This window comes from Buteo buteo, chromosome 12 (genome assembly GCF_964188355.1).
Source record: "Buteo buteo chromosome 12, bButBut1.hap1.1, whole genome shotgun sequence".
NCBI classification, from domain to species: Eukaryota; Metazoa; Chordata; class Aves; order Accipitriformes; family Accipitridae; genus Buteo; species Buteo buteo.
Window position 1 is genome coordinate 32,396,040 of NC_134182.1, and position 22,436 is coordinate 32,418,475.

A 22,436-nucleotide genomic window follows, 5' to 3' on the forward strand; every position below is an offset into this window, starting at 1 on the left:
TTATTAGAATTTAACATGTTTCTTCAAATTGGACATGTATCATAATAGTCTAAGGAAATATTACATATGTAAATATGTTTGTTTACAAAAGTGATTGCTAACATGGCTTTAGTTTTTCCAGACAGCCAGAGCTTATTGACCTAACTCTAGTTCAGCAGTGTGTTTAGTGCTATTGAACTAAAATTTCAGGGCTTTTTTCCTAGGCTATTGCATGTTGTTTTTCTGAGCTTTCAAGTTTTATCAAGGAAGAAAACACAAAGAAGTGCAAAGAGAGGGGAAGTTCAGTGATTACGTAGATATTACTTCTCTAGGTTCAATATAAACACATTTGATAATAAAATAAAATGTTTTTTCTTTGTTGCTATGGGAGGTAGTGGAGAATTGCCAATAAATTTCCTTTAAAACAACATTGTAGTCTTTTAGTACAAATATTTGCTATCTTCCTTTATTCTGTTTTAAAGACACTTTTTTACAAATAAACGTCTAATAAAGTATCACTGTTAGTCTAAGGATTGCATATGGACTGACTGATATATTTTGAAATTAATGTATTTCCATATGTGGTACCTTCTAGTACCATGCTTTTTAATTTTTATGTTATTTTATTATTAATTGTAAATATTTGAATAATTTCTCCCTAGCAATGAAAGCTTTAAATGTTTATCTAGTTTCAGGAAGACCTGTGCTCTGCTTTTCAAAAGGTGCCGTACAGTAACATTTAACTCTTCTTGGTGTGTGCAATAGCTCTCAGTTGCAACTTTCTACTTGTCATCTCCTGTGTCTTGTAATGTAGTCCAGAGGCTTTCTAGCAGGACTTCTTTTGGAAAAGTTGGTGGGAGAGAATGAGTCATTGAAGTCGTTTTACAACAAGGGAGAGGGCAGAATACACAACAAGGAGACTTCATGTTAATGACAGATAGCTTTAACAGAGGTTTTCAGTAATAGACAAGAAAATCGAGCTGTTTCTTTACTGAAAGCTGCCATCAAGATCGATGCAATATCACCTACCTCACATTTGCACTCTGAGAAGTGGTCAGTTAGACTGGCTTGAGCTGTTTTATGTCCGTGTTGGGTTAGCCCTTCTAGCCATGCACATGACAGCGGTTTCCATGGCAGCCTCTCTGGTAGGTATTGGGCTTGCATGTGACTAATGTAGTGCTACACAGGGTAGCTGCGGGTCAGACCTTAAAGTTTAACTGAATTGTTGCTTATGCTCCCAAGGTATACTAAAGATAAACGCTGTTACTTCTTTGGCTTTCATTTGGAGATTGGTATAGCTCATTCCTCATGGAAAGCTTCCTGCAATGAATGAGAAGCAGTAGGGGGATAAAGTTCGAGGGTGGAGCTCGTTAACTCTGAAATAGCTTATCCTAGATTAACTGTTATTTTAGTAATCAGGTTTATATCTCTGCAAATAAACATCATATTGCATTTAACCTGAAGGGTTTTGCCAAAGAGTAGATCTATGCCACAAATAGCTGCCCTTTTTTTTTTTTTCATCCCCTCCCCTGTAGCTATGCCTCTCCATTCTTTTTAGCTTGTAAGCAGGTTACCTCTACTGTATCAACAAAATAATTTCATCTTATTACTGATAAATTTTGCTTTAACTTTGTATTATGCTAATTGTAATTATGTGAATAATGAAATGAAAATTCAGGTTTAATGTGCTGAAGAATACGTGTCCCAGAATTACTTTGTTATTAATGATACTGTGTACAGATGCGCTTTGTGTATAAGCACAGAGGACATTGTGCAAGTTTATTATGTGAAAAGAAGTTCAGGGATTAGTCTAAACCTTTATAGCAAGTAACAGTTAAGATTAGTAGTGGAAACTGATTACTTTGGATATCAGTCCTATAACCAGATAGCCTGTCACTTGTAAATATAAATCTGTAGAGGTCTAAATTTGGTAAAAATTATTCTGAGGACCCAGTGATTGACTACCTTGTTTTAAGACTGCATGCATGGGTTTTTTCTGGGGGTGTTTTTTTGGTTTTGGTTTGGTTTGGTTTTTTTTGGGGGGGGGGGGGGGCGGGGCTTGACAGCAGTGCATAATTGTAACTGTAAAAAGGCCTGACAGTTGCTCCTTATGTCAGAGTGTGATTTAGTAAGCCTTATAGCATTGCTTAGTTTTAATGTGTACTTAAATGCTTTTGGAAGGTGCAGTGAGAAAATCTGCTTGCAGCATTTTCAGGAAATAGAGTTTACATAGGATCATCTCTCTTTCTCTATGACTGCAGTAGAGTTTGTTTTGCAAGGAAATCGAGAAAACTTGATTCAAGCAAAATTGAGGTGATGTTGCTTGATGTGAAGGCACTAGATGAGGTTGTGGTAAGCTGTTTTCCAATCTCTGAATGGATTTCTGATTACAGAGATCTTGATGCTTGTAGAAAACCAATAGCTAAAGCCAGAAGGGCCTTTCTCCATTTCTAGAGAGCTAGGAGATTGTACCTGTCTGTTTCAAATGGGGGATGATAATCACTGTCTTTGACCTTGATGTTAAAATAATGTTGCAAACTATATCTCAAACTGCCTTTCAATTAGTAAGTTGTAGTTTTGTAAAGTAATTTCTTTGGATACTGTAGAATGCATTGAATTTGGAGACTTAGGCTGTTAAGTTTTGTTTTTCTTGAGAAGCATATTTAGCCTATGCTCTGTGATATGCAACTCTGCTTCCAAATCAGTTGGACCTTTTGACTTTACCTTCTAAAATGCTATATGGCTGGTGACCTATGTAAGGAGGAAAAAAAACTTCTGTCATGCAGTATCTTTGTGTGCTTGGTGGAAAAAGTGGGACTGAAAGCAGTTGGTGTAAGAGAGAAGAGGTATTTACCAGGGCTAAATTAGGGCTGCAGTCATTTGCTGCTCCTTGGGGTTTCGTAGCAGCCAGAATTTGCTTAAATTTCAGGGAACTACACACATTTTGAATGAAGAGAGATGAGTGATGGGGAGGGTTGCTTTTCTGTTCTGTATCTCTGGAAATCCAATATATATATTTATTAAATTCCTGAAGCTTTTTTGATTAGCGACTAGCGTTTAAATTGCAACAAATAATTAGTATGTTGTCTTAGTGCTAGACTTGATAGTCTACTTCTCGAATTAAAGAACCTATCATAATACTTGTACTTGAGGCACTCTTTTCTCCTAGGTAGATAACTTATGAATCCTCCATTATAAAATTGCATTTCATAAGTCCTGTATGCCTTTGTTTTTGAAACTGTGTATGATTACATCCTTGCAATTCCTGGAAGTTTTTCAGAAGAGGTTCCTAACTCGGGTGGCAGCACTTGGTGGAAGTTCTGTCCTTTTAGGATGAGGAGTAGAATAAGCTATAGTGGGCATGACAGGGTCTTAACTTTTGTCAGAATGCTATTCCTACTTATGTCTCTGGCAGCAGCTGTCAGTTCCCTCCAGGAAGCGAGCATGAACTCCTGCATTCAGTAATTTCAGGAGGTCATCACTCCTGCATTTTGAGGGATCTCAGTTGTTCTCATGTCAGTGTTGCTAAAGAGAAATGAGCCCCAAAGGTTTTTGAGAAACATACATATGTACTATTACTCTCTTGTTTTTCCTTTTTCTCTCTAAACTTTGTATTTGTAATATCTTTGCAGGTGGTTTGTCCAGATTGTAGTGATGATATTGCAGTGAAAAAAGACAATATTCTCGTTCGCTCTTTCAAGGATGGCAAATTGTGAGTAGGAATGTAGAGGTTGATAATTGATTAAAATCTCTACCAGTCAAGTGAAGTGTAGTATGAGATGCGTTGGGTAAAGTATTAATAACATCAGTAAGCTCAGTAAGTTTCTGCCAAGATTTTTCTAATGTTTAGAAAACTGTTAACATCCTATATTGTGATGAAATTAGTCTTGAACTTTGTCATTATTAATAATGGGATGCATTAACCTATCTGTCTTAGTTTTAATTTGATTGTTACAACAGTGGCAAACAAAGCAGTATTTTGTGACTTTGAGAATGGCCTGAGACTCTTTCCTGCTCTGGTTGGAATAGAGCACTGCTTTTCAGAGATGTGGCCGTAAGCTTATCCAGCTACAGAAGGGGGTGGGTGGGGGTGTGTATGCATGCATGTACACCACATGCACACACAGAAATTCTCTTTCTTTTTTTTTGAGGTAGTAAGTCCCATTGTTTATCTCAGTCTAGACTACAACTACATATTATCATGTTCTTTGAAAAGAGCTGTAATACTACTCAAAGTAGGAAAGAAGAAACATAGAAAACCAGACTGTATGGTATTTGCAACAGAATAAGGAACTTCGTGTTCTTAAACTCATGTTGGTCAGGGACAGGGTTGATGGGTGACAATAGAATTATTTTTTCTAGGTTTTAAGTTTTTTTTTAAAAAGTTGCAGCTATTTATTGTGCTTGGTTCAATTTAACAATGCTTTTGCAGAAAGGATATAGAAATATTTAACAGTTTCATTGTGGTTTAATTACTTACTAAGTCTAGGCTATTGCTTTACCATTTGGTAGTTATTCAGGCATCAATGCACGTCACTGGAGAAACACACATAAGCATGTGTGCACACAGACACGTACCCCTCCACCCCCCAAAGCTGCAGTTCAAATTTGCTTCCTTAGATATAGCCACAGTAGAGCAAGGTAGGGTTTTGTTTGTGGGTGAGTAGTTACTTGCTAAATTAACATGAGGTTTTTGTTAAGCAATATATATTTGGGAGATTCCAGAAACTACCTGTTAGTGGAAGAAGAATGCTTTCTTTAATATGCACTGAATGCATATGAATGGTCTAACCAAATTTTTATAGAATTTTTGTTTTTAATCCACTAACTGACTAATACCATACCAGACTAACACTATAGAACTGTCAAGATATACCTCATATGCTTCTTCTTTATGTTTAGTAAGTGTGTTATAGTCTTAAGTGATAGCTCTGTGTTATACTGTTGATTTAGCTTTAAAATATTTTAATATTTTTTTTAACACTTTCTAAATTATCTAGCGTTTCTGTGCCAAGAAAAGATGTTCGGGAGATCAGTGAAACTTCACCAAAGCCTGATGCTTTGTTAAAACAAGGTAAAAATAACTTTCTGTGAGAAAATACATGTGTATGTATTTACTTTGTTATGTAAATAGGACCAGATTCATGGTAGATCAGTTCACGTCTTAAAAATGCTAAAATACAGGATCTTTTCCTGTAGCATAATATGTTGAAGGAGAACACTTCCAAAAATCTAGAGGAACTTTTAAAAAAAACCCCAAAACAGAACATCCCCCCCCCCCCAACCACAATATAAACCCCCAAACACCAAAAAAACCCTAAACAAAAATGCCCCACTCTACTGCACTTGTTTTAAATATAGACATGCCAAACAAGGATATAATTGACGCACACTGGCTTTATAGGTTATTTAGTATTTGGCCTTTTGCATTAGACCTTCGTAGAGTTATTCTCACCAGAGTACCCCTAATAGTTACAATTAAGTTGCCTTTATGCACTCTCAAGAAACTGGAATTGTGGATTCATTTGAAAGTTTAAGTTTGTGTGATCAAACTCTTGGAATTAGCTTGTGCTTATTTCTTCCTCCTTCTCCTCCCTGTTCATTATATGTAAACCACAGTGCAAATGTGTTGGAATAGGGGTTCTCTCAATTAAATTTTCATATATGCCCTAATACAGAAGATCCTTATTTCTGTCTATAGGCACTAACATGGTAATAGTCCTAATAATAGCTCTGAATAATTTGATGTGCAGAAGACACTAGGCCAGTTTGGCTGGGCAAGACAAATAAGGATGGACAATGTGGGGCTGTTGTTGAGGTTCTTGGAATTTGGGGATGGAATTGTTAATTAGCAGTCTTTCCTCCTTCTCCCCTGCCTCCCCCCTCTCCCCAACTACTTTTTTTGAGTAAAACATTTGGTCAAATTGATACTCCCTGCAGTGCTAACAAATGCTGGTCCTTTTACAGCTTTTGACCAAGCCCTTGAATTCCGTAAAAACAGAACTGTTCCTAGTAACTGGAAAACAGAATTGAAAGAAGACAGCTCCAGCAGTGAAGCTGAAGAAGAGGAAGAGGATGAAAAAGAAAAAGAGGATAACAGCAGTGAGGAAGAGGCAAGTGAAGTTAGTAAAGGGCATAGATACACAGCTGATAAAAATTAGCAAGACTGTAATATTTAAGTAGTTCTTTTTAACATTTGGGAACATGTAACATGTTAACATAGGCAACATTATTGCCTCTCAGCTTTCCATAACAAAGATCAGTTAATGTGAAAATATCAACTTGAAAATGCTATTGTAAATAGCTGCTCACATAAATGGTGATAAAGTTTTCTCCTGCCTGTAGAGGTGTTACCCCAGTACGTACCTGTGACTTACCACACATTCCAAGCCACAGGGAAGTTTGCTACCTTTTACACAGGAGCTCCATCTGAGGAGGCAGCTCTAAGCTGTTACTGACCTGCGTTCTTGACATATTGGAAAAATAAACCAAACTAGGCTGGCATGGCCCTGCTGTTGTCTCCTCCTCCCTGGTGTCTCTGTCACTCTCTCCTTCTTCCCCTTCTACCTTGCCCTTTCCTGCCCCCAAATTGCTATGCTAGGCCTACAGCTGTAAGTCCTCTTGTAAAGCAGATACTGCAAGTGGTTTGGACTGTCCTTTCCCTGCTTCTAGGCATAGAAAATAGAGTTTACTGGTTTTGGAGTGGTGAAAAGTGAAAAATTTTGAAACCTTTAGATAATTACCAAGAAATCTGAGTTGTTGTACCTCTCATCCTGGTCTACTGAAGAATTGCTTCACTACAAGCTGTTGCTCTGGATACCCTGATGTAAAGAAGCAAAAGAGCTTTCAATTAAGGCATTAGCCCATGCACTCCTCTTCCACCTTTCTTCTCGAGTCCTACCTCATGCATGGTTTTCTAATTATCTGTCCTTTCCTCCCAGCCTCCTGTCCAGAAAAAAATGAAGACAAGAGGAAAGAAGAAAATTAGTGGAAAGAACTTTATTTCACAGCTGGCTGTGAGGCTGGAAGAGAGGCTTTTGAATCTTTTACTTCCTCTATACCTTCTGGTGGTACTCAAAATCTGTATCTGCCCATTATCGCTTTTTCTCTCAGTATGGTTTGAGAGCTGTTCTCTAATTTGTTATGCAACTGCCAGTAATGCAGTAGACTGAAATTCCCATCGATAATGGAATTGTAAAGGAGAAACTGAACTGTTTTGGGCCTTAAATGGTTGTTACCGCCTTTCTCTCAATACCTTCTCCCTGGAGATTGTGGCTCTGACATACCAGAAGATGCTGGTCCATCTTTTATTCGTTCATTTATTTATTTTAAGATTTGTTGGGAGACTGCAAAGGTGTGAAGTAAAAACTTTGCCACCTCTCCATGCTGATGAGGTCATCCTGCCTCTTCTTTAAGCTCACAGGAGATTATCCAGCTCTGATCAAAAGTTACAAAGCCCAGTTATTTTGAGAAGCAAGGAGTACTTCCTTGGGCTTAGCACAATTCCTGAACTTTCAGAGGAGGTTCATGTCCAGTCATGGGCATGATCAATGTAGATAGGTTTGTACCTATGCAGGTTGACACACAGTCTTTACATAGTGCTCATTCCCTCACTACTTTTACGTGAAAAATTCAGAGTCTTTAGCTACAGTGTTTGTAAATATTTGTACACCTTCTCTCTAGTTCCCCTTAGTTGCATGTGATGTTGTATGAGCTAATCTTTCCATGTGCTAGACATGAAGATCTCATCTCAGGCAAATATTTTGGGATTTACTGTGACATCTCGTGTGATTAATTTCTTCTCCGGTATCCAATGTTTCAGTCACCTGCTGAACTAGCATATTTTTAATGATTATTTTATTTTTCTTCTCACTCCTCAGTTGTCAATGGCATGTGTGCCTTCTCTCCACCTGCCTTCGAGCAGTTTGTGCAGCCTATTCTCTCTCTCTCTCTCTCTTTTTTTTAAAAATTAGTTTGTGCCTGTAACCTCCTGGCTATCTGGCTATCAAGCAGCATCTCTTCTCAAACAGGACCTGTGGGCCTGCTCTTACGACTTTGTTATCCATGTGCAGATTGTTCTAGTGCTTTCCAGGACATGAAAAATTCTCACTGGTGGCCCTCAGGCCATCCATGTGGTCCTGGTACCCATGAACCAGAACGAACAAACAAAAAACTCGCCTCTTACCTGTGTCACCGCAGGCTTCATATATAGATGCTCCTATCCTATATATATATTCACACACGCTCCTATAGGTGTTCCTGTATATTTCATGTAGTTATATAGGTGCTCCTATCCTATAGAGATAGGAGTTGACATGCAGATCCTCTCTAATTCTCTTCTAAGAAGAGGAGTGAGGAGTTGCTTCTCCGCACCCTCCTCCCGCTCTCTTTTTTTTTTTTCCAAATGAAAGAGACTGGAAAACAGCCTTCCTTCCTGTTACTAAATCTGACAGTAGGTAAAAGAGTTGACAAAGACCCTCTCTTTTAGTGCTGGGGTATAATATGATGTGAATTTTACGTGTTGCAAAAAGCATGTTGCTGCTTTTCTGGACTTCATTATCATACATATAAGCCACTTTCTTTTACCTTTGTGACATGGACAGATACATCAGAGACTGCAGAGTGACCTGCTAGCACTACGGTTGTCTAACTTAGAAATAAGCAAAGATGGCAGACTGTGACATGCCTGCTTCAAACCATTATCTAGGAAACCTTGTTGTCTAACTTCATGATTATTTAAGAGATTCTGTAAATGTTCAGGGATTATTAACAGATATTATTATCATAGTATAATATGAACTGATTTTGTAGAGATTCTGAGACAGTTGAAAATGCTTTTCAGAGACATGCAGGGTCTTAAGCTTCCCTCCTTAGCACGCTTTCTTAGAACTTTTTCTTCAGGCATTGGATCTTACGGTGAGAAAGGAGTGGCAGTGTTTTATTCAGCTTCTTCATCACCATTGCTTTAGTTCCCCTAATATTTAAAAAGCATACATTCCTACTTAAACCCTTTGTTGGGTTTCCTGAAGGTTTAGTTCAATGACCACCCCGTTCTCCCCTAAATGCTTTGTGGGACCATTTTCTTATGGTAGGTGTTCTCTTGTTGGTGAGGAACATGAGAAACCCAGTAGGTGCTCATGATCTCTTTGCCACGACCCAGCGTATGCTGGTAAAAGTCCTTTCCAAGTACCTGTCATGTGAGATTAAAACAAACAAAAGCAAACTCCAAAACTGTATTGATTCCACTCAAGTTGTTTGTTCTCTATGGTCATATTCAAGTTTTACGATTGTAAGCTGAATCCTTTGCTTGCTAGCAGTGTTTCCTTTAGCACCTTTGTCTGTGAAATGTGAATGTTCTTAACCAGGCGCTTGTCTGTACTATATGCAAGACTGCAGCATCACTTTGTGCCTGTCGGTGAAGGATTGCTAGATATGCCTGATGTCTGATGCCCCCACCCTGTGAGGATGTATCTAGTTCACTGGTTGCAGCTCTCTACCCAGCCTTTCCTTCTTGCTCATTGAAGTAGCCTGCTCTCAACTTTGCTGGTATACTAGGTATCAGATAGATGTGCATCACATAATGACCCTCGCAGAGACTTTCCTCTTGCATTGCCTTTGCAAGACTGTGGAATGTTTTAATTGCATTTCTGTTGATAATTATACCTAAATGACAACTGTTTCAGCATATTATGAGTACTGGTTCTTCATTTTTTGCCTGTTTGCTCTGATACGTCCTCCAAGTGCATTTAATGGAGTAGTAGTAGTACAGGATAAGTAAAAAAACTACTCACTGGTAATAGTTATAGCCTTCCTTGACCTTATTTTCAGCCATCCATCTCTTTATTAAATAGCTTTGGCAGATGTTGTGGGTTTTTTTGTTTTCTGTTGTTTTTTTTTCTTTTCTGTTGTGTTTAACAATGATACTCTGTTTCTATTGATTCCTCAACTGTCTTGCTGTAACTTTAAAGACAATACATTTTGTCCCCTTGCCTCAGGGTAGGTGAAGCTTTAATATTTAGTATAAGGAGGCTGTTGAAGGATGGAGAAGATAAACATGGAATGAAAATACACTGAAGAAAAAGAATTTCTCTTAGATTTACTGAATAACCTTTATTAATTATTCTTTGAAACTTTACAGGTAGTATTAAAAAAAGTATGCAGAAAATTAATTAACTTATATTTGGCATATTGTTTTGAAGTAGCTTAGTCATCAGAATTTCTAAGAATTCTGATTATATTAATATCTTATTGTTACTGGTTGTGGCAAGTCGCATTTCCTAAGGAAATTAGGAGGTGTTATAAAAAAAGCCATAGTGCTTTGTTATGAAACTCCACTGTTTATTAATCTAAGTAAATCTAATACAAAGGTTTATTCATGCAGTGAACTGAATCCAAAATATCCGTTGTTACTTCAGTTCTGGGATTGATCCTGCTCACCATGTATTCAGCCGGTACCCCATGGCAGTATGCATGCAGTGCCATTGGCTGCGGTTTGCCAGTACTGTGGATTAGAACTCCTAAGAAAGTGCAAGCACTGTTTTCTCTTTCACTTCATCCCTGAAAGTGACTTAGTGTATCCAGTCATCAAGGAATCACTTAACTGCAATAGAAATAAACCTGAGATTTCTGATATAATCTCTTGATCGTTAATAGTGGTGTCTCCCAGACTTTCTGCATAAATGAACAAAATTGAGACTACATCTTGATTTATGATATCAGTTATCATACTTCAGTGATCAATCAAAAATCCAATTTCAGTGTGTCTTTACGGTTATTGTTTTATATATTTTGAAAAACCGTTTGTAGTTTATAAAACTTACTTCCATGTGGCATAGTACTGAGAGCATGCTTCTCTTTGTATGGTGTCCTGTTGCTGACTACAGTAAAAAAAACTTGAACATTTGAACCTAAATTACAACTGCCGTATGTTTCTTAATGAAGGACTGTAACTCAAAATGGTGATAATTTGCTTGTGTGCATTACTTTGAACAGGAGGAAATAGAGCCGTTTCCTGAAGAACGAGAGAACTTTCTTCAGCAATTATACAAGTTCATGGAAGACAGAGGTAGGCATCTTAATCTTTGACTTGTAGAAGCTGAAGATAGATGTATTGCTTAGCAGTACTTTAAAGAATTGAGTCTGTAAACTAGTAGTGCTTTGCAGTTCTGTTTTGGAAGCAGCGAGGCTATACTCATCACTTCTGACTTCCCCGCTCCTTAGAAGATAAGTCTGTCACTTGACTCTTCTCCTAAAATACAGTCACTTATTCCTGCTTCCAGAAATGAATTGTTAATACCTCATATATCCTAGTATATTTTCTACTTAGAGTGTGTATAATCAAGTATTTAATATCCTCAATCATATTAAAGTATATGCTCAGTTTAATAACTTTAAAATACTTAAATAAAATAAAATTTAACCACCCCCTACTTCTTAGCATCATGGGAAAAAGCATTTAGTTTGTGCTACCTTTCTTGTGTGAGTCCCGATCGCTTAAATGCATGAGCATTATCGGTAAGGTAGATTGAAATGTTTTTAAAAACAAATGCCATTTATTATATCAAATCTTTACTGGGTATTCATACACTGCAAGTACAATGTCTGTGGAAGCAGGGGTGAAGGTGATTGTATTTAAATTAGTATTATAACTAGTTAAATTAATATCTTTTTAATTACATGTGAAGATGAGTTGAACTGTTTACAAGAGTTGACAATGTGGTAGCTACTGCTAGTACAGTAGCATAGGAAGTTTCAGCTCTTTGAAGCATTGTGGGATTTGTTCTTGGGGAGGCATTTTTTTTGATTGTAGTAAAAGGACTGCGCTGGTATTTTTAGATGTAATTGTTTCAGTGGGTGAAATAAAAATATGTATAATATAGGTAGCAAGAAAAGTTGCATCATTTGTGCATGTTCAGTAATATATGGAAGAATGCATATGTATGAATTAAATTACATTAATGAACTACAGGGAAAATGGGTTATTAAGACTCTTGGGTTTTAGTTTGATGCACCACATGCATGAGGTGGTCAGAGGGAGGGATTTACAATACTGTATTTAATAGTGTAGTAGTGCATATGATGTGGATTTCATGTTACTCTGAAAAAAATACTTCGAACCACTGTAATAACTGTCTTCGTTCACAGGGACTCCTATTAACAAACGACCTGTATTAGGATATAGAAATTTGAATCTCTTCAAATTATTCAGACTTGTACACAAGCTTGGAGGATTTGATAATGTGAGTATTAGTATGATGAGTATTCCAGAGCCATAAAATCTGAGGATGCTGTTTAATTTTGTTTAGTGATAAAGAAGAGTCTTACACAGGAGCTTTAGACATAGGAAAATTGAATACTACAGCTATGTAAGACACCCTGTAGCTCTGAAAAACATGCTTTAACAGGAACCAGAAACTAATTACATTCTAAATAAATGCCACATCTACTCAGCGTGTTTAATTATTGCTGCATAAAATCAGCCAGCATGTGTGTTTCTGTGATATTTCAAGAAATGTTTGGTAAAGTTGTTACCTCCGAAAGTGAAAAGAGTCACTGCTCAATAAAATCTCAAAGACAAGTAATCTAGTTTAAGGTCTGATGTGGGGCCCTTAATTCCTATCTATTCTGGGCAGTATATAGAAGCATTTGCTGACTGGGATTAGTGGGATTGGTCTTGGAGCAGTAATTGAAGCATACGGAATTCATGGCCAAGCAGATTCTGTTACTGCTTTGGACTCCTTCCCATAAATTTAGCCTGTCAGTTGAGGAGGTATGTTTGTGCAGTGATACCTTTCTGATACACAAGAGAGGATCTTGTACTTGGGTATTGCAGTACATCTGCTTTACCTTCACAGATGGTTAGAAATGAGCATATCACACTGTCACAAAACTGTGACATCAAAGGGCATATTAAGGACATAATGAAAGACCAGTAGCCACTGTTTCTGGTGCAGTACTGCCAGGTCTGAGTATTGTTAATGCTTTGAATGAATTTTTTCTTTCAATTTAATTAAAGTTCTAGCTCTGAGTTAAGAATTACTTTAAGTGTAAAATAAAAATGATGTACTGATTTTTCTGATCTCTATTTCCTTTCCTTTGTTTTATTACCACCCGGAGAGGAAAGCCTGCTGTGGCTTACTGAAATGCAGAAATGCTATAATTGCTTAAAGTAGTTACGTTAGACTACGGTTTGCATTACAGTGAAATACTGTGTGTGTGATAAATAGTAATTTTATAGATCAGAGGAAGTTACTTACAATTATTTTCCAAAGTTGTAAACTTTGTCGACTTAGTTGTCTTTGTGTCAGTGAGTTAATTCAAAAACCATGACTTCATTTTCTTTAACAGATTGAAAGTGGAGCAGTGTGGAAGCAAGTTTATCAAGATCTGGGGATCCCTGTGTTGAATTCAGCTGCAGGATATAATGTTAAATGTGCATACAAGAAGTAAGTAATAAAGCTATTAAGTTTGTGCTAAAACAGCCCTAGAATGAATGGAAGTGATCCTGTGGTAGTGGTAATATACATAAAAGTCTGTAACTTTTTGGTTATAATACAGGTTTTTAGGCTTTAAACATACTGTTCATGTTTAGCTTCTGCTAGGTAGCATGTTCTTTCTTGAAACAAACTTGCTTTTCACAAGCAATTTTTTTCTTTTAGATATCTGTATGGTTTTGAAGAGTATTGTACATCAGCTAACATTGAATTTCAAATGGCATTGCCAGAGAAAGTGACAAGCAAGCCTTGTAAAGACTGTGAAAAAGAGAAAGAATCGAAGATGCGTGAAGAACCAGAGCAGGATGTAAAAGAAATAAAAATGGATAAGGAGGAGCGCAAGCAGGAGGAAGTAGCAATAGTACAACAAGAAGAAAAAAAGTTAGCTGAGAATGATAATGAAAGTAAAGAAAATGATAAGCCCTCTGTTCTGGTAAAATACTTTAATGTTCATGTTATATCCTGTTTATAAAGTCAGGTGGTGTGTTGATAACACTGAATTCATGTCAAGGTTGAAATCTCCATCATGGATTTAAAACAAGACAAAAATGTGCTGTAAACCTAATTCGGAACAACACATTTGAGCCATATTTATCCCGAGGTGCCTGTTTTAGGGGATCATGATGTCAAAATGTCTGACTTGTTAGGAAGCAGCTGCAAGATTCCACTTGTTTGGGGGCATCCCAGGTCAAATGGAGACTAATTAGTGTGCAGCTTTATCCTGACCTGGGTAATGTGTGCTCACAACTAACTTAGAGTGCTGATAACTTTTATTTGTATTTAGCTATGCTTCTAAGCCCTTCTAAATCTTGCTTTTACTTCTCTGCTCCAGTGAAACCGGTGAACCTCTACAAAGACCCAGGTCGTATGGTGTACACAGTGGTCTGATGTAGTTCAGTGGTCCAGAGGGGCAAATGTTTATAGGTTTTCAAAATCCAATGTTGACTCAGTGGTTTTAGCAAACGAAGTCCGGGGCAATAAGTTGAAGTGCTGCACTGTGCAGGCTTAGCCCTTTGCTCTGGAAACAGTGTAGCTCCTCAAGTTAGCGTGCAGCACAACTGTAATGCTTTTGCGTGTAAGTGGCAGCCAGCCCTGGTCTGTCTGCTGGTATTAGTTCTGGGGTGAATACCAGGTGGGCCAGTACTGATGTCTGCCTCATAAGTGAAAAGACACCCTGTTAAGTGTTCATCTTAGGGTTTGCTTTGGAGTTCAGGTGTAAGAGCAGCATGCCTGTATCATTGTGAGAAAACTGGCTAGGACACTGCCTGCAACTTCAAAGTCTGTTAGTTTAGCTTGAGATTTTCAGAAGAAAAAACAGTGGAGGTGTTATAATTTTAGAACAAGCCCTAGACTCTAGATGTTTTTTACTCGTATGACTTCAGTGTGTTTTGTCTGCCTTTTCTTAAGTCCTTTGTATTTTTATTTCATCTTGCAAGTTAACTAAAGGTTTTATTATCTTAGGGAAACAAAAAAAATTTGCCAGATTCTGTGTATACTCAGCCTGATCAAGAAAAGGACTTAAATGTAATCAAAACTGAAGATGAAACCAAACTAGAAGATAAAGAGGAGGAGAAGATTAAAGAAATGGAAGGCCCTACCATAAATGCAGATGCTGAAGAAAAAGAAAAGTCAGGGTAAGTTACGCTGTTTATAATCAGTTAAGGTATCTGATGTGCATTCATTAAATTTGTATTGTAATTTGAACTTCAAATCTGACGTCCCTGTTGGGAATTAGACTCGTCCCTTCCAGAGACCTATGTGTTCCTAACTTTGTCATTGTTAGGGTCATTGAAGTTTGTGGATCTACTTTAAAAAAAACAAACAAACAAAAACAAACCAACAAAAAAAACCCAAAAAAACAAAAAACAAAACCAAAACCAGCTTAAGTTTTTGCAGGGTCCAGGCCTAAATATTTATAAGCCAAGTGAGAAAAGAATATATAAGGCCCAGGTGACTATTTGATTTAAGGCAAAAATATCGCAGCCGTTGCCAGTAGTATTTGTCTACTTAATTTTGGTACAAGTATATCACAAACTTGCAGTTCCTGGCTTTTGCTGTTGGACAGTGGTGTGTTATAGGTAACATGGGAAAAGATGGAAGGAAGTACCTTGCATCGCTCAGTAACAGCTTTGCCTTTGAGTAGGCGTGATACTGGCAGGAGTCTCTTGTGCAGTCCTTCAGATGGGAGTTTTGGAAGTAGAAGATTGAAGTAATAGGGATGCCCAGGGCCATGTAATCAACGGATGTGTGCAGGTGATCTCTTATTTCCTTTATGGAACGGGCAGGTTTTCCTGTTTCAGTGCAAAAAATAAACAACCCTCCAAGTGTTTTTAAGCAGCCACACAAAAAAAATGTGAAGTTTAAAACAGAATATAGTCCTCACTAATCCCCAGTGTGTTAACAATTTATATTCTTGCACTTAGCACCCTTATACAGTATGATTTCAAGTGATAAGAACATAAAAATGGCTGTTACAGGTCAGACTGAAGGTCTCTTTTTTTTTAATACAGTATCTTGTCTTCAACAAAAAACAGTAACAGATGCTTAAGGGAGAAGCTATTACAAGAGGGAAAGCAGATAATGACACCTCCTTATACTTTCACAGCAATCTGTATATCAGGGATGGGCTTTTTATACTTAATACGAGCTGTTGCCTGACCAGTAATTCCCTTGTTCATTCCAGCAATCTTTGCTATTTAGTAGATCAGCTGTCTTAATGTTCTGTCTAAACATCATGAGCTCTTAATGCTTTTTCTGGCCTATTAAGAGTTGTGACAGTATGGCATAGTTCAGTATATTGATTTCTGATTTATTGGTAATAGTTCTTTTTTATTTTATTAAGAGTTTTGATTTCCATATAACAGATTCTGGAAGGATCCTTCTGTAAAATGTTTTTGTTTTCCTAAATATTTTCAGTGAGATTACATTGGCCATTTCTGTAACTCAGAAATGTGGAATACAGAAAAATCAAGTTTACTTGAACTCTGTTAGAAGAGTCTTTTCTCTGTGGATGTGATTTCATTTGTATCCTATGTGAATTTTTCTTTTTTAAACGATGAATTGCTGGAATTTGTTACATTTGCCATTTTTAAGGTGAACTAGATGAGTTGTACTGTAACAGGTTTGCTAGACTTTCAGAATTATCAAAGATTGATTTTACAGTGCTACTTTCAAAATATGTAACTAAATAGATGAAAGGCTTTGTGCTGCTTAGAGAATAGCAGGTTTTGAAGTTCCCTAAATTGTGTATTTGTATGTGTGTATGTTTGTGACATTACTATGTGTTTTATTTATATACTTGGAAAGTACAGTGGCTTAATACTTACATGCTGCTGTAGTAAATGGTACATAAAATTATAAGGTGCATTTGCTTTTCAGTAATCCTTCGTTGTTTCATTTTGGTTTTATCCCGATTCATATCCATTTGGGTTATTTATGACATTAAAAATTGTTATGAGTTTTCATAGTATTTTATTTATGAAAACAACAAAAAACTGTGGAAAATACTGTTTCCTCTTAATTTTCCCCAATTCATCTGATTGTAAATGATTGAGTTCTTTTCTCTGCGCTTTTCTCTACTCATCCAGTAAAAACTCTTCTAACTAGTATTTTGCTATTGTGATTCATGAAAGATTGTAACAAAGTGCTTAGAATAGAAAGCCTAGCTCTAAAAATAGATGTAGGTGGTGATGTGGTCAGTGCTGGGGGTATGTTTCAAGGATTAAATTAAATTTACAAAAATGAAACATTTGTAGCAGTTTGTAGCAGCAGTCTGTAAGCATTTATAAGCAGTAGTACTGTAGTAGTGCTGTTAGCATGATTACTTTTCCTTTCTTCCCTCAGAGATTGATAGGAAGTACAAAATGCACTTTTATCAGGTTTAAAGAGTTTTTAAGAATGTCACTGTCATCCTAAATGCTAAACAATGTTTTTTAGCGATTATACTATAAAGGCATAAAGGGGTTTTGTGAGCCTAGAATGCTGGTGGAGACGGTGTACTAGATGAACTCCCCCTATCCCCAACTTTACGGGTAGAAGTGGCAAAGGTTACACAGAGGGGGAAATGCTGTAGTTTGACTTTCATGTTGAACTGAAATACAAAATGAAAAATGCATTTTTGTAGGTGGAGAATGAATCACACACACAAAAAATACCCAAAATGTAATCATAATAGATTGCTGTGGACTGAATTTTTGTCAGTGTATTTAAAATGTATTCCTGGAACCTCTTTTAAGCTATGGACCATCTTCTTTCACAGTCCTAACCAAATAGCCAAACAAATGAAATCTAATATTACATAGGGCAAACTTGTAGAGTTTGCTATTTGAATTTATGTCTGTAGGACTTTGGGCATCTTCATGTAGCTTATTTGTGTATAGACACAAGGAACCAAGAGGGCAGACAGACTCCTGGGTTTCTTCTTGTTGAATTTCTTTTGGGTGGGCTGGATCTAATTCCCAGTTTCCAGATCTCAGGAAGTACTACTAGAAGTCAGGGTTGTTTATTTTCCACAGGTTTTGTTCTTCTGTGTAATCCCATGTGTCTCAGCCCTTTGAGATTGCTACCACTCGAATCCTGTGGTCCCTTCTGCACAGACTTAACAATATGATGAAGAGGAAGAAAGGCTGAATGTGGTTCTCTTCCTTTCTTCCCTGGAGTGCCTGTTTCTTGCCTGCTTGTGTACCTGTGAACACTGAGAATAGAGACTCAAAGGGAGCTTGCCCCTTGTTCTATACATGCTCTTCTTGTTTCTGTGGCTAGTGGGAGACGCATGTGCTAGATACAGTTTTGTGCAGCTTCTAGTTGTAAAAACAGGCCAGTAATGTGTTATATCTCATTGGTCTGTCCCAGAGGGATCTTTACAGAAATGGCTTTGTAAACCTGTCCTTTTCCCTAATGTACAAACAAGTATTTGTTCTTGCCCAATGAATAAACAAGAAAGTTTAAAATCCTCCTCATTTTGAAGTTCCTGCTAACTTGCTGTTGTGTGAATAACATCTTCAAATGTAGCATTGCGTAGTTGGTGCAACTTTTCTTTGTAGCATCTAACAGTATCTGTTGGAACTATTCAAAGACTTGAGTCAAAAGCCAACAAATTGAGAACCAAGGGGCTTTTCTGCACAGTGAACAATGTAGACAGTTAAATGTGTTCCCAAGAGACTGAGGCCAGGAGCCTAGGAGAGTTTTTAAAAGGTGTGGCTTTTTAAATATAAGCTAATAAAATAAAAAGTAAGTCTTTAAAATTTTCATAGTAGATACAATTTGTGAACTGAAGTGTAGATTAATTGCTAGTTAGCCAATACTAGTAAGAAATTTTTTTCTCAAATGATTAATTCAACTCCAAGGGGTTTTTGTTGGTTTCTTGTTTGTTTGTGGTTGTTGTGGGTTTGTTGTTTTGGTTTTTTTTTTTAACACTTTGCTCTAAAGCACCTGGGACAGGCAACTGTTGGGAACTTTGTACTGAACTGAAAGATTAAGTGCTCAAAATCCAGTTAATAATTTTTGCTTTCCAACAAAAATTTGCATCAGGCTTGTATATTGGTAGTACTTGGATTTTTGAGCTGACCAGGCAAACATCTTTGAAGTAATCCCAGTTACAGTGCAGAAAGATTGCAAGAGGCTTTGTTCATGTGTTTTCCTTCTTTTGGCTGAGGTGCTGCCTTAACCGTAACACCAGGAGGGGCTGCCATCTCTGTATCCTTACCCCCAGGCTGTTATTTTGAGTACTCGCAAATAGTTCTTGCTTAGTCTTATGAAACTTACTGGATTTTTTTTTTTTTCTTTCTTGAAGACTGCCTGCTTTTTTATTTCCTCCAAGGAATGCATGAACAAATGTTCTTAAAGAATACTTTAGAAACCAAAACACTTCTGGCTGTCTCATACTGATGGTTTAGGTCTTCATGGTATGGTTTTCTGGGAGTTGGTACTGTCAATGACAGTATCAAAAGGAGAAAATGCTAAACCTCTTTGGCTAATAATCTTGAATGGAGTTAATCCATTCATTCACATGCAAGGGAAAAAATCTTAATCTTAGAGCTGTTATATGTATCGTTACATGCAGTAATAGCATTTTCCCTCCTATAAGCAGTAGGAGGTAGCTAGGAGTAATAAAAGCAGTAGTTGAAAACTAGGTTAAGATGGGTATTGTTTCACGTGGAGGGTTTTACTAGGTTTTATTACCCTCGTAGGGCAGGGTGACTACCTGCTGTGCCTGTGCTGGTGATGGCTTCTATTTGTACAAGCGTTAAATTTTCTGGAAACACTTGATGGGGATTTTCTGAAAGCAATTTACAACGGGATTATGTAATAGTCAGAAGCTCCATTTCACATATGGGAGATAACAGATTGTTAGAGGCAATGTTTTTTTCAGTTCCTTATCTGTTAAAATGACATATCAAAGCTTTATGGTGGTGAATCTAAAATGGTAGCAGGAAGGTTAAAATGTTTTGGAATGAAGGAGATTTGATACAGAAGGCATATATTCTAGCTTCTGGATTAGTTTTGAGAACTATATATTGATATAGTTTTCTCTAGTCTGATTTAGGTTTATATGGAATTGATTAGCTTGGGAGAAAGGAGAGAAATGTTGTGTTCATTGCACAGTTGGTGTGAACATCTGCTCTGAATCCTAGACTGTTGGTGTGTATGTAAAAAAGTACTTTTTTGAGAAGCGTACTTGGGTAGTTTCATTTATAGGAACATATTTCTATGCTCTTATTTGTGATGTGTGTTCTGTTTATGTATTACAGCTGCTTTTGTATTGGAAAGGAAGTTTTTCTATAGTCATGTTTTCAGAAATGGAGTCTAATTGATTTTTTTTTTTCCTTAATATAGAATACACACTGATACATGCGTATACGTAAGGATTGCTTTTGGTACAGCAATAAGCTGCTAATGACACAACAATAAAGGGTAGAGTGGCAGTGTAAATGTACCAGTCCTGTGTGTGCATCATGTCGAATGGAAGGGAGGTGTCTTTGATGTGGAAAAAGTGGTTCTCATCACATTTTACATAGCTTCTGGTCACTATGAAGGTTATTAACCATGGTAGCTGTCACTGAGGCTTAAGTGCATGGGTGAGCCCTTAAACATTCATCAAACAGTAGATGTTTTCAAGCTGAGTGTGAACCCGTGCTATAAAAATGAAAAGTGCTCTACTCCTCAGCCAGACTTCTGAACCATCCATTATCCTTTTGAGGAATGTTTCAAAATACTTTAAAAAAACCAAAACAAAACAAAACTTGGCTGAATGATGAGAAGCAATAACATGAGGTCCTTTCATTTGTCTTCTCCGTAGCAGTGGAAGGACACACTGGTTACAGAGTACATGCTTGCATGGTTAACATGTAATGTACTACTTCAGATGTGATTCAAATAAAGTTAGTGCCTTTCCCCTTCCCTCAGAATGATGGACCATAACCGTGCATTTATTCAGATTTTCCCTGTGTGTAGACAGAAGTCCTTGGAGCTTTTATTTTTAGGTTTTCTTTGCAACTTCAGAGGGAAAACAAATACTGGTGAGTTTTTTGGGTTCTGTTACTTTGTTTAATTAAAGATGAGATTCTAGTATCATGGCATAAGTACAGGTCTTAACGGCCTCTCTGCCTTAAAACTTAAGGGCGTCTTAATACAGCTGTGATTGACAAAGTCGGAGTGTGAAGGAGACTCAACATCTTCCAGCTCTGTATTATGTGAAGTAGAGGTTAAGTAGTGCTCTAGGATGAAAAAAGGGGAAAAAGAAGGGAAACAAAAATAGAAGCTAATTGCTAAACTTGAAGTGTCAATTTCACTGGAGTTTATTTCTGCTAGTGGTTCAATTAACTGTAATGACTTAATTGAACCAATAATTGAAATAATCTTGCTTCCTCAAGTTTTAGAATAACCCCTGAAAAAAAGAATCTTGCATTTGCCATCTCACCTGCTGTGTGTGCCAGCATGGTGTGTCAGGGGAAATGTATTGGAGTAAGGTTAGGTTTGCTGCAAAACAGGGATCCTAGGAGGCAGATTTAATGCTCTGTATCACACCCTGTCTCATAGGTTTCACCCGGGCTTTGTGACAACGCTGCGTTTCGTGCCAGAGATTGTGGGTTGAAAGATGTTTGCGTGATATTGCAGTTCATTTAGTGGTGTAATAACATGCGCTATTTCATCTATTAACAACATCTATTCATTGATATACTTAGCCTTATTATGGGCTCGGTGGTGTTAAATCTTTCTATTGACTGAGAATTACCTGCCCTATGTGTATTTTTGAACACTTGCAGTATTTTTAGCCTTTTAACAATTTGACAATGTCCTTTGGAACTAATGATAATCAGTATTTGTATGATGTCAATGTTTTAATGGTTTTACTTTATTAACAAATTTTTTTTGCATTTTAATTCATTAATTTCCTGCTTCTGAAGGTTTGTGTTCCCATTCTGTGGGAGATGGGTTGAGGGTATTCTTTAGTCTGCAGTTGTAACTGGAAGTGCTTTCGAGTCCTCCTGACAAGCTTTCTGGTAGTACTTTGGTTTCTGGAACGCAGTCACACTTGTATTGCTGTGTCTCTTGTACAGTGTGCCTGCGCATCTGCTGCTGCCTTGTTTCATCAGCTGCTGCTTGGGTTGTTCAATTTGTTGCAGCTTTGTGGCAAATATTGCTTGGTACTGTTTTTAAGTTGCTGTGGAGAGGCTTGTTTCTTTCCTTCTTCACACCGCCCTGCCCATAGGATTTTGGCTAAATAGTATTAAAGGAAATCCAGTGTTCTCCTGCATACGTACATGGACAAATGAGGTTATGACTGCATGCTGGATGGCTGCAATCACAATTTTCTCTTGCAAACCTGTTTCATGGCAGTCATGGCTCCTCCTTCACCTGTACTGCCAGGTTTGAGCTTTTTACAGCCTTGTAAAACAGTCTCTTTTCTTCCTTGCAACCATTGGAATATGTTTTGGGTTGTTTTTTTGTTGTTGTTGTTCCAGG

General features: G+C 37.3%; 1 protein-coding gene across 3 annotated transcripts in view; it reads left to right on the plus strand.

The window, feature by feature from the left end:
- Positions 1-22,436, plus strand: part of ARID4B (AT-rich interaction domain 4B) — a 93,830-nt gene that overhangs the window by 47,056 nt on the left and 24,338 nt on the right. For all 3 annotated transcript variants that reach the window (XM_075043256.1, XM_075043258.1, XM_075043257.1), the window contains exons 9-16: positions 3,612-3,691; positions 4,980-5,053; positions 5,947-6,092; positions 10,972-11,044; positions 12,124-12,218; positions 13,327-13,424; positions 13,638-13,905; positions 14,934-15,106. In XM_075043256.1, the coding sequence (XP_074899357.1) occupies positions 3,612-3,691; positions 4,980-5,053; positions 5,947-6,092; positions 10,972-11,044; positions 12,124-12,218; positions 13,327-13,424; positions 13,638-13,905; positions 14,934-15,106 (1,007 nt within the window). The remainder of the gene's footprint in view (positions 1-3,611; positions 3,692-4,979; positions 5,054-5,946; positions 6,093-10,971; positions 11,045-12,123; positions 12,219-13,326; positions 13,425-13,637; positions 13,906-14,933; positions 15,107-22,436) is intronic.